The sequence below is a fragment of the Ostrinia nubilalis genome, chromosome 22, assembly GCF_963855985.1.
Source record: "Ostrinia nubilalis chromosome 22, ilOstNubi1.1, whole genome shotgun sequence".
NCBI classification, from domain to species: Eukaryota; Metazoa; Arthropoda; class Insecta; order Lepidoptera; family Crambidae; genus Ostrinia; species Ostrinia nubilalis.
In genome coordinates, this window is record NC_087109.1 from 8,091,282 (window position 1) to 8,103,554 (window position 12,273).

The 12,273-nt window shown below is 41.6% G+C and overlaps 1 protein-coding gene across 2 annotated transcripts in view; it reads right to left on the reverse strand.

The window, feature by feature from the left end:
* The window catches only part of LOC135082637 (phosphoenolpyruvate carboxykinase [GTP]-like), a 45,742-nt gene that overhangs the window by 12,364 nt on the left and 21,105 nt on the right, over positions 1–12,273 (reverse strand). The window contains exon 1 of one of the 2 annotated variants that reach the window (XM_063977427.1): positions 83–372. The exons of the other annotated variant lie outside the window; for it this stretch is intronic. Coding sequence (XP_063833497.1) covers positions 83–132 — 50 coding nt within the window. The 5' untranslated portion in view covers positions 133–372. Of the gene's footprint in view, positions 1–82; positions 373–12,273 lie in introns of those variants that run through there. 2 annotated transcript variants of the gene reach the window in all.

The window sequence follows — 12,273 nt, forward strand, 5'->3', positions numbered from 1 at the left end:
ATAAAAAAATATACTTGAAAAATGTGATAAATGGTTTTTATTCTATTATTAATTGTTCTAGATAATAAAATAAAATACTCACTGTGCGGCCTTCTTCACGTAGTCCTCAGGGACAGTCTTGAAGTGCAACATTTTGCAAAAAAATTAAGTAAAGTACCGAAAAACTGGGAAATTTAAAAAAATCTATTAAAATTAATACTTTCTGATTAATTAATTGTCTAAAATTGAAAAAATATTGCTAAATGTTTCTCTCGTTGTTACTGAAGCTGAAGAGGTATATAAGCCACCGGTAGTACCCGATTGTATTGACTCTATCACCCATTTAATAATTAAATGTGTTTGACAAGGAATTCAAACGTCGAATGTATGGTTTCGGTGCGCGGGCGCACTAATATAGCGGAGGAGTGTTCGCGTCGCGCGCTGTGATTGGCCGAGCGCGCGGGCGGGTCACCTACGTAGAAAAATCGTAATCTCCATAACCGGCTTTATCTTGTTTTGACCTTTATCGTATATGAAAATAGTGTAAAGCCGGGTGCAAGTGTTTTGGTGAAATAGTGAGGCGCTGTTTCGTCAGCAAGTGCCGAAGCTCAAGGCTCGGATTGCATCAGCCGTACGTAGGGCCCTAGCCCGTGGTGCATACAAAGCTGGTTTTATCGCCAGCCGTGAGACTGTTTAGTTTACGACTCTATTTGCATACCTACCTAGTTTTGATTAAAGTTATGGTTTTATAGGCACGTTTTTAATTGAAAAAAAAAAACCAACATTATTCAGTAAAAAAAAAATCTGTTCATTTAGTCAATAAAAACTATTTCTTTGTCTCTACATTTTGATTCACAATACGTTCGCGAATTTTGAAATATGTGCTTATTAGGGCAAAAAGGTATCACTATTCAAGTTGACAATGTTCGCAGTCCTCTATGTTATGGGCTTCTTATCAAAAAGTATTGTAAATATCTTCTGGTATAATTTAGGCTGCTGCTGTAACGAATTCATTTGACAACTATCGTGGGAAACGGGAAGGAATTTTTAAACATGAACTCTTGTTATCATTTTCAGCTTTCTTGTTATGGGAATTTAAACCTTGAAATCTGTAGCCTAGTTTTCCAATTATCTACTTACTTTTAAATTTTGACACGTGGGAGAGCCATGCTTCGGCACGAATGGGCCGGCTCGACCGGAGTGATACCACGGCCTCACAGAAAACCGGCGTGAAGCAGCACTTGTGTTGTGTTTCGCCGAGTGAGTGAGGGTACCGGAGGCCCAACCCCCCCCCCCCCCCCCCTCCCCACCTCCCAATGATAGCGCAGTTAAAAACTATTTTACCCCAGGAGGGTACCAGCTGCGTTAGCGTTGGAGAATCCCTCACTGGACATCCATGCTCAGGACACAACACACCTGAGCGTGGATGCCCAGGCCGCCCCTCGTACTCTGGGGAGGGCAAAACCGCGCTCAACACCTGGGGCAAGAGCAAATTTACCATGGCACCCCCTGCCACGCTGACCGTGGACTTTTGCAATATCAGGGGCTTACACTCTAACCTCAATGCTGTTCACCACCACCTTGAGACAGCAAAGCCGGCCTTGCTTTTCTTAACCGAGACTCAGATATCGTCTCCTGCGGACACATCTTATCTCTCCTACCCTGGGTATAAACTGGAACATGCCTTTGTGCCTAGGGCCGGGGTGTGCGTGTACGTAGGGGGCAATATCAGTTCTCGACGCCTCAGCCACCTCGAAAGCAGGGACCTCTCCATCCTATGGCTCCGCGTAGACAGCGATGACCACCCCCGCGTCTACGCCTGCCTCTATAGGTCCCATAGCGGTGATGCCGAAACTGACCGACTCATTGAGCACGTCCAAATGGCTGCAGAATCAGTGCAGCAGCAGATCCCCTCTGCAGAGATCGTGATACTTGGCGATTTCAACGCCCATCACACCGAATGGCTCGGATCGAGCAAAACCGATCATGCAGGGAGATCTGTTCACGACTTCGCCTTCGCATATGGCTTGACACAACTGGTTACTACGCCCACGCGAATCCCAGATGTAGAGAGCCAAGAACCTTCACTGTTGGACCTTCTGCTGACTTCCCATCCGGATGGCTATCAGCTATCCGTTGGCGCCCCTCTGGGCTCCTCGGACCATTGCCTTATCCGGAGTACGGTGCCACTCACGTGCTCGCCGCGACCACGAGTTGCATGCAGTCGCCGCGTGTGGCACTACAGGTCAGCAGACTGGGATGAGATGCGGTCCTTCTTCGCATCTTACCCCTGGAGGCAGGTTTGCTTCACGCAGGATGATCCCAGCGTCGTTGCTGATCTTGTTGCTGATGTGGTGCTGCAGGGTATGGAACTCTTCATACCGTCTTCTGTTGTTCCCATTGGTGGCAAATCTCAGCCTTGGTTTAGTCAATCCTGCAAAAAGGTTTTACGCCGGAAGCAGGAATCCTACCAAGCCTGGGCAAATGCAGCGAGGCTACGGGATGAAAACACCAGCGCATTAAAAAAGGAGTTTAACTTTGCCTCTAGGTCTTTCAAAAGAGTCATTGCAAGGGCGAAGTCGGAGCACATTGGTAGAATTGGTGGGAAGCTAGAGCGTCTTCCTTCTGGAACTCGTGCGTTCTGGTCTCTTGCCAAAGCTATCCAAGGAAATTTCTGCACGCCATCATTTCCACCCCTGCACATGGGAAACGATTCGTTGGCCCACGATGCAAAGGAGAAAGCCGATCTTCTGGGCAAACTCTTTGCGTCCAACTCGACACTGGATGACGGGGGACATGAGGCACCGATTATACCAAGGTGTGAGAGCTGTATGCCGGATATCCGGTTCCACCAAAGCTCAGTACGCCTGGCTCTATTTTCCCTGGATATCCATAAGTCGAGTGGGCCCGATGGAATCCCTCCTATCGTGCTGAGGACGTGCGCTCCAGAGTTAGCACCGGTTTTAACGCGCCTTTTTCGGCTCTCCTACCTCTCTGGCATAGTCCCGACCTCATGGAGGACAGCTTTGGTGCACCCGATCCCTAAAAAAGGTGACCGCTCAAATCCGTCCAACTATAGGCCGATAGCAATCACCTCCTTGTTCTCGAAGATAATGGAATCCATTATCAACAGCCAGCTCCTTCGGTACCTAGAGGCCCACCAGTTGCTAAGTGACCGACAGTACGGTTTCCGTGGAGGTCGCTCGGCTGGTGATCTTCTGGTCTACTTGACACATTGTTGGGCACAGGCGATCGAGACTAAGGGGGAAGCATTGGCGGTCAGTTTGGACATGGCGAAGGCCTTCGATCGGGTTTGGCACAAAGCGCTTCTTTCGAAGCTCCCTTCCTATGGGCTTCCCGAGAAATTATGCGGATGGGTCGCCAGCTTTTTAGCAGACAGAAGCATTAAGGTCGTTGTCGACAGCAAATGCTCAGACTCTATGTCTGTGAATGCTGGTGTCCCCCAAGGCTGTGTGCTATCGCCTACGCTCTTCCTTCTGCATATCAATGATATGCTGCAAATTAGCGGCATTCATTGCTATGCGGACGACAGCACGGTTGATGCCGCTTATACCGGCCGCGCAAATATCTCTCGGGAGAACGTCATTGAGAGCCGTAACAAACTTGTGTCCGAAATTGAAACCTCCTTGAAGGAGGTCTCAGACTGGGGTCGACGCAATTTGGTCCAATTTAACCCTACAAAGACACAAGTTTGCGCGTTCACCGCCAAAAAGTTGCCGTTTGTCGTATCCCGCTGTTTCGAGAGCACTCCCCTAACTGCCTCAGCCAATATCGGAATCCTTGGTGTCGACATATCGAGCGAAGTCCAGTTCCGTGGTCATTTAGAGGGTAAGGCTAAATTAGCCTCGAAGAAGCTTGGTGTGCTCAATAGATCGAGACGGTATTTCACTCCAGCCCATCGTCTGCAACTTTACAAGGCGCAAATTCGGCCTCATATGGAATACTGTTCTCATCTTTGGGCAGGTGCGCCCCAGTACCAGCTTCTCCCTCTGGACCGCATTGAACGGAGAGCAGCTCGAATCGTTGACTGCCAGGACATTTCGGATCGGCTTGACCCCTTGGCGCTGCGTAGAGATGTATCCTCACTGTGCATCTTCTATCGCATGTATCACGGGGAGTGCTCCGAAGAATTATCCGGACTTATTCCTGCCGCCACTTTTCGCCACCGATCTACCCGACAGCACTTCCACCCCCATCACTTAGATGGTTGGCAGTCCACAACAGTACGTTTCTCTAGAAACTTCCTGCCCCGTACAACCAAACTGTGGAATGGACTGTCGTCTGCGGTGTTTCCGGACGGATACGACCTGCAAGCTTTCAAGAGGAGAGCGTATCTTTACCTTAAAGGCCGGCAACGCACCTGTAACGCCCCTGGGTCTGCGGGTGTCTATGGGCGACGGTAATCACTTACCATCAGGTGATCCGTCTGCTCGTTTGCCTCCTACCACATAAAAAAAAAAAAAAAAAAAAAAATTAATTTTTCTACCTAATTAATGAGCAGAATCGTTTTCGGTGGCATAAAAATGTTTTACCTACATAAAATACGATACGATAATTTTGCTTGCAACACATTCACTGACCGTGTAAGTATGTAGGTACTCTACTTTTTTAGTCATCAATATTTTTCACTCAGTAAAGTAGGTGAAAATATGTGGTTTTCCTGTTGTTTAATTAGCCAGTTAAATTTTTTCGGCTTCATTTTCGACTTATACTTTTTATTGCAAGACATCACTAGTTCTCAAAAGTGAGGTCCCTGGCAGTTGGCATTTAAATCCAGTGACACTAGTTTTTAACGATCCCAAACTTGCCGTTGTCAAGGATCTTTTTAAATTGGCTACTTAATTAGGAAACTCAATATTTTATTGAGGCACCTACCTAGCCTATAGTCAATCACATAATTCAAGAAATATATTGTCAAATAGGTGCTGTTATTGTCAAGCCCAGCTTAGCTTTAGCCAAGAGTTTCAGGGACTTTCCATTTTGGGAATGTCACTTTACCTACCTATTTTCATTTAGAACAAACTAATTACTTTAATACTAGGTATCCAAACGCTAGATAGACAATAATATGTTAACCCCTTTGCTTGTATTTGTGCCTGTTATGTTGGTTGTCCTAACCCTTCATTCGACGGAATTTTTTTTTAGTTAAATTTATAAAACAGTTACTGATTTCGTTTCTTAGCTTGTATGGGACCCCAGAAAAAATACCCAAAAAAATCTAACTATTTCAGTTTCCTGAAAAACCTATGTCCAGTATACTGGACATTGCCAAGTTCATAAGAAAGTGACGCTCTCCAACCATGTCCAGTATACTTCCCATTGTCGAAGAGACAGAAAAAAGAAACAAGTGGTTCCGTAATAAAATATTAATTATCATCATCATAATTTCAGCTTTATGACGTCCACTAATGAACATTGTCCTCGCCTAATGATTATCAGGTTGGTAAGTGGGCTAAAAACCGGCCAATCTGATAGGCGTTCTGTATCCTGCGCCTTCCTGCTACCTTTATGGGTTCATCTGTCCACCTTGTGGGTGGACCTCCCACGCAGCGGTTGTCGGCACGTTGCCTCCATACTAGAACCTTACTGTAGCCATCAGCCATCAGTTCTGCGTGATGTGTGCCCTGCCCATTGCCACTTCAGCATGCTAATCCATAAGGCTATATCAGTGATTTTAGTTCTTTTACGGATCTCCTTATTAGATGTCGCACAGAAACACCAAGCACAGCCCTCTCCATGTCATGCTGTGATTTATAGAGAGGGCTTATTTTGAGAAGTACTTTCAGTAGGTACCATTATGTGATTACTGGTAACACACTTGGACCTGTTGCTGATTTCTTCTCCTGCACTTGGACCGCCATCAAAGTGGCGTTTTGCGCAAGCACTTCAGCACCAAGGGTATACGGAAGCTCTCTGGAAAGTCTACAGCACTGCTCAAGCTTTAATCAAATCGAAAGCCTCCTCATAGTCCACGTACGCCAAGCGTTACGGCAAGTAACTCTTTGGTCTTCTGTATAACCCTGCCGCAGTGTATGGATGTGGTTTATGGTTACAAAGACTTCTCGGACACCGGCATGTAATAACCCTCGCATAAAAGCTTGTAGATATGGCTCGGAAGCGTGATGGGACTATAATTCTTCAGTAAGGTGTTATCCCCTTTCTTGAATAAGGGTACCACCACGCTTCTGTTCCATGCCTCTGGCATTATTCCCTCGAGTAAGACAGAGTTAAAGATTTAGCTGTCTATATTCATGCGCTCTATGCAAGAACTGATGGAAAAGCAGGGTGAGAAGAACAATTTTCTCATGAGAACCAGTATCTATATGAAAAGGAGTAGTTTTAGGCGGCGCCAATGCTACTAAGGCTTGTTTTTTAGAGTTGAAACTCTGGAAAACGGTACATTGTGAGGCAGAAAACATTTAATGTGTGGATCCCTAAAATATTGTTATCAAAAACCACAAAAGTTAATTTTCTAACAATTTGGCAACGGGAAGAATACTGGACATAGTATTTAGCAGTTACTTTACTAGTAATTCGACAACGGGAAGTATACTGGACATGCAAGTTATAGGTGTCGTGAAACGAAAACAAAACTCTGTATGACAGTAAATACATTGTAAGTAGCTTTGCGGGTATGCTATCTATAGTTTTTAATAATATTACAAGAATATAAAGCCATAAAATAATGAATAAAATGCAATTTACCGAGAGCCCGCACAGCGGGCCCTTCCTCCCCGTCATATTATTGGGGATTGCTCGCGTCTCATCGATATTGGTGCCTTGCTGAATTTTGACAGCATAGTTAGATAGTTCAGGGAACCAATAAACACCTTGAGTTCAAGATATACGGTCAATTTTTTTATGGAGATTTTTTTTCGTCCAATGGGAAGTATATCGCACGTCGTCGAATTAAGGGCTAAATAAATAAAAATAAAGTATCTAATTAGTTACTTTAAGTTGTCGCAGACATAATATTCCTTTGCAAATGCTTCATGCGTAGAAAAAAGTTGTCTTGATAGCCAATATCACGCGTCTTCGACCCAATAATATGGTCTAATTGACGTCTGATAACAGCCAATTAAGTATGACAATAAACAACGATAGAGATGTGTAAACTTAAGTAAACTTATTGACAAAGGTAGGGGCAGTAGTTTTCCATCGTGTGTCAGACATCTTAATAGATGTCTGGGACACCTCAGACGGTCCCAATTGAAAACAATTATTCAATTAATGAATCATGCACCTTTCACTCTAAAATTGAATAAGAATACCTATAGAAGTTTACGGTACATATGTACTGTCGTTAAAAAAGAAAGCTAGCTTTATTAAATTTATTTAATGCCATGGTGTCCTAATCACAGAGTAGTGACATCTGAAGATTATTTCCTTATTGCTGAAGGAAACAGCTGGAAAATTAATCTGTACACATTCATATAGTCTGAACGTACTGGTTTTTCATGTTTGGACTTTAAAATTGAGAAACAGTAAATAGTATACACCTACAATAAAACGTTGTTTAACACCCGTATTCACAAACATTACTATGAGGTCTCACAGTGCGCGTGGACGCACAGGGTGACACATGAACCAATCACAGAGCTCTTGATTCAACGTTGTGCGTTCGTTTTGCTCCTTCACTTAAGCAAGCATCGTTTGGGAATAGGGGCGTAAGCAATGTAGAGTCTAGCAAAATTGTCTGGTAAAATCGCAATGTCACGACTTCAGATTTCAGTCAAAGGTTGCAGTCGGCAATTGTCTTTCCTTTGAGACTGAAATAGCAGCCTGAGCCACAGAATAGATTACGGTACAGCTAACAGCAAATCAGACTACATTTTTGTTGCAAAGTCGCACCTATTGCCACTACATGAGAGTAGTGTTTAGCTTGACTTGCTGTCGTCTGTGCCTGAGCTTTGCTTTGCTCGTCTACTCGTTGAAAGGGCGATAGGAGCGTGCTATGCTCGGAATCTCCCTGTGTGACCGGATCAGAAATGAGGAGATCCGCAGGAAAATTAAAGTAACCGACGAAGAATTGCTAAACATAAGCGGCAATGGGCCGGGCACGACATAGCTCTCGGGCGCCTTATGCGCTCGATACGGCCCGATCGCGGCTTATTCCACTATTCCCCGTTGACAATCCCCGTCAACGGGGAATAGTGGAATAAGCCCCGATCGCGAACGTCGGTCTCGCCACTCTGCCCGGTGAAGCTGGAAAAGCTCTTAAAAGCTACCAGCGCGCGTCCTTTAAAAAAAAAGCACAAAGCTCGTAGAGCTGACGGCCGCTAGGGCAGAAAGTTGTCGAGTGGCGACTACAAGAAGACATAGTGAGGGAGCTAATCCCACTAGGTGGACAGAAATCTGGTGAAGGTCGCGTGAAGTACTTGGATGCGGGCAGCGCAGGACCGGTCTTGGTGGAAATCCTTGGGCATTTGTCTAGCAGTGGACTTTGGCTGAAACGAACGAACGTTGAAAGTGACCCTTCTGCATAATAAGCCCACTGTGAGCATAACCAGGGTCCATAGTCCATAGGACATAAATAAATCTGCATTGAAATGATTGGTGATCTCATACTGACAACTAATCTTTGTACTGCCGACCTTAGTTCGATATCGAGTCGTTGAAGGTGGATAAAACTAATTAATTATGACTAACTTTATTTACTTGGATTTCCGTCTGTCACGCAGTTTTTATTGCGCTACTAAGAACTTTTTATTTTTATAAACAATCAACAACTTCATCCTCTATTTCACCCCTTTTTAAGTCTTATTTGCTCTAAAGGTCCCTCTCCCAGATTCAAACTGTTTTAATTAAACTTATTACAAACAGACTGATAGAGCCATTTTGCACTTGTAATATTAGTATAGCTGTATGATAGTTTATTCAAGTTATTAATAAACATAGACCAATCTAATTAATACTTTATGTGGCGTACGTAGCGTGGTTTTAATCGGCCAGGGCAGTGGAAAATTTCGCCGTCCCTTATGTGTTTTAAACACTACTTACTCAGTACAAAAACCCTTATGTAGGGTTACGTTATGAGCCAATTATATGTACCTAGTTGTGAACCGAAATGTAATTAGGTAAGTATCTCACGGACTCACCTGAATTACTAAGGTACTTACCTATGTTATTTGTTATCATGAAATGATAGAGTCATTATCGCTCAATATTGACTATTTAATGTAAACAATTACAAAATTAAACAAGGGAAATCCCTGCAAGTGAGTAGGACTTACTGTAGATTAATGTTATGAAATGATATGGTTTGAGTTTTTAGAAAATGTTAGGTGTTGTAAAATTTGCCGCTGCCTGAAAGTAGTAAGCCCTTTTTGACTCTACTTCGCTACGTCTAGAAACTGCCTGAGCTTTCGGTGTCTTTTAAAATACAGTTTTTGCAAGAAACTATCTAAATATAGGTTTTTTAGTATACTTGTATACTTACATAGTTTTTACACGGAAAAAAATACTAGAATTCTAGTAGGAAACAAAATTCTCGTGCTATGCGTGACAGCGAGAATTGCATTGTAACAAATACAAAGTCTCGTTTTTCTGAATTGACAAATTGTGATGATTAAGTACAAGAATTAATACACAATTCTAGTTTCTAGGAAAGGGGAAGAAGAATGTTGGGAGACCCAAGGAAAGGTGGGCTGATGTAATAATGAGAGCAGCGGGTGAAAATCATGCGATTTTTGCTACAAAATGGCATTTAGACAGCCGCAGAAGATGCCACAGTGTCTCCTTCGATGTGCTACCGCCTGTACCTAGGGGAGACCGGGTACAATAGTACCACGGGTTAATAGTACCATCGGCGATATTTCTTCATACAAGCGACGTTAGATTGTGTGCATAGCGTCAGAATATGCGCTTTTTGTGTTTCCATCCGCTCACCAGTCGGCGGCGCTTGTGCTGAGAAACGAAGGTGTACAGGAAGGATTTTTGTTTTTTGCCCAGCCGCAGTAAGTTTTTATGTCAAATATATGAGCCCATAAGTTGCCTAATATGCTATTTGTTACCAAAGTATTGTTGTCAATAGTTTATCCAGGCTCTAAACTTTGTATCGACAGCGAATTATTGGCATTCACTGTGAAAATGACTGAATTTTAGGTGAAGTTCTCTTGACTACCTACTTGGAACAATTGTACCAGTCTCCATGGGGTCAATTGTAGCGGTACAATCAACCCCGTGGTACAATTAACCCCCGGAACCTTATTTTATACTTACTACATAATATTTTAAATTTGGTTTTAAAGTACCTATACTTATAATAAGATAAGTTATTATAAAACATTCACGTGGTTATTTTACATTTTTACAATTATATTTTTACAATTACAGGCATACCTACCTACTGAAAATATAGTCTAGGCTCATTCATAGTTGCATGCATTAAGCATTAATTAGACACATACTTAATGTGTTTTATTAAATAAGTAGATAAAAAGGTGATATAAGTTTTAATATAGGTTTAATATAGGTTTACTTAAAATGTTTTAATATAGGTTTCTAAAACCCTTCTGAATATGTACATTTTAGCTTAATTCAGTAAGTAACTAAGTATTTGAACATTTTGTTTTAGATGCCTCGGCGTAGAGTCAAAAGTACGGATCGCGGATCAACGGATCTATTCCTTTATGAACAGGCTTATGAAAAAATCTTAAAAGGTCGAAGCAGTAGTAGGTATAAATAATCAGGATCAATTGTACCAGGGGTCAATTGTACCCTCATACAAAAATAGATTTTTCAGTTTTGATATTTCTATCATTGTTATTATGCTTATTGTTGTTTCAGAAGCAATATCCGAGCCAAATAGATGGCATATTATGTAGAAACAGTTAGTTTATTCGTTTTTATGGAAGAAAAGTTATTGTGTTGTTTTTAAACTTAAGTGTTGATTTTTCATACTTGTTCCTAAATATTTTCGATCTCAATTAATAAAGACTGATGATTGTAGGAGATTAAGAGAACAGAATACCAATAAAGGTGATGATTAGATAAACATAACTACTTTTATTGCCTCATATATTATTGGTACAATTGACCCGTTGTAGGGGTCAATTGTAACATGAGACATCGTACAGTTCAAATTCGTTTTTCATTAAGTATTCGAAATAATAGTTCAACTCTGCATGCTTAAATTTGTAGCTTAAGAGTCTAGTTTTTACAGCATCCTAACAGAATAAGTTAAATTTCATTAGATTTCTCAATATTGAACAATTTCCAAAAAATGGTACTATTGTCCCCGGTCTACCCTACGTAATAAGTGTTTACTACGACCACTCTCAACACAAGTTTAATAACTGTTTTATCTAAACTGTGGTAAATGATGCTGGTGTTGAATTTAGATAATATTGGTATATTATTACTATTTATTTGCTACTGTACTTCAATACTGTTTTTTTACCCAAATAAATAAATAAAATAAAAAATTGGCTCGACCTAGCCCAGGACAGGAAGAAATGGAGCGGGATGGAGGAGGCTTTTGCCCATACAGGGTGCCACAAGAGTGAACGGACAGATGTTTCTAACTTAATTTTTAAATTGTAATTTGTAAACTTGTGGAAATAAAAGCGTTTTATTTATTACTAGCTTTCCGCCCGCGGCTTCGCCCGCGTGGAATTTTGTCTGTCACAGAAAAACAATATCGCGCGCGTATTTGCTCACCGTTTAGACCCACCCTGGACTACGACAAACATTTTAAAACCAAAATCAGCTCAATCGGTCCAGCCGTTCTCGAGTTTTAATCAGACTAACGAACATCAATTCATTTTTATTTATATAGATAGATAGATAGATAGATAGATAGATTATTACTAGTTTCTAGTTCGTGGTACATTTTTGTAAATTACTAATCGTCTCGTAACTCAAAATTTCTTTCAGTGTAAGTCTGAAAAACAGAAACGTTGTGCTAAAACAGTTTATTAAATAATTATTATTACTCAATATACTCAATAGTAACTTAACTATACATAATATTACTTCCGCAGATTCAGTTTAAAACAAACAAATATTACATCAGTCTGCAGTTGTTGGCACAACAATTCGACGCACACGTTGACGTCACGAATTACGTAGAGTCGCGTGCGCATAATGTTTCAATTGATCCATTCTCGTTTCGACGCGTCAAAATTTTACCGCGATATGACAACAATAATAACAAAAATACTCTATTAAAGCTAATAATAATGAATGATTGTCGTCAATTTATTAATAAAACTGAAGCATTTTGTTAAGTTATGAAAGTCTGCTCAGATAAAATATGCTATAGTTTTCTCT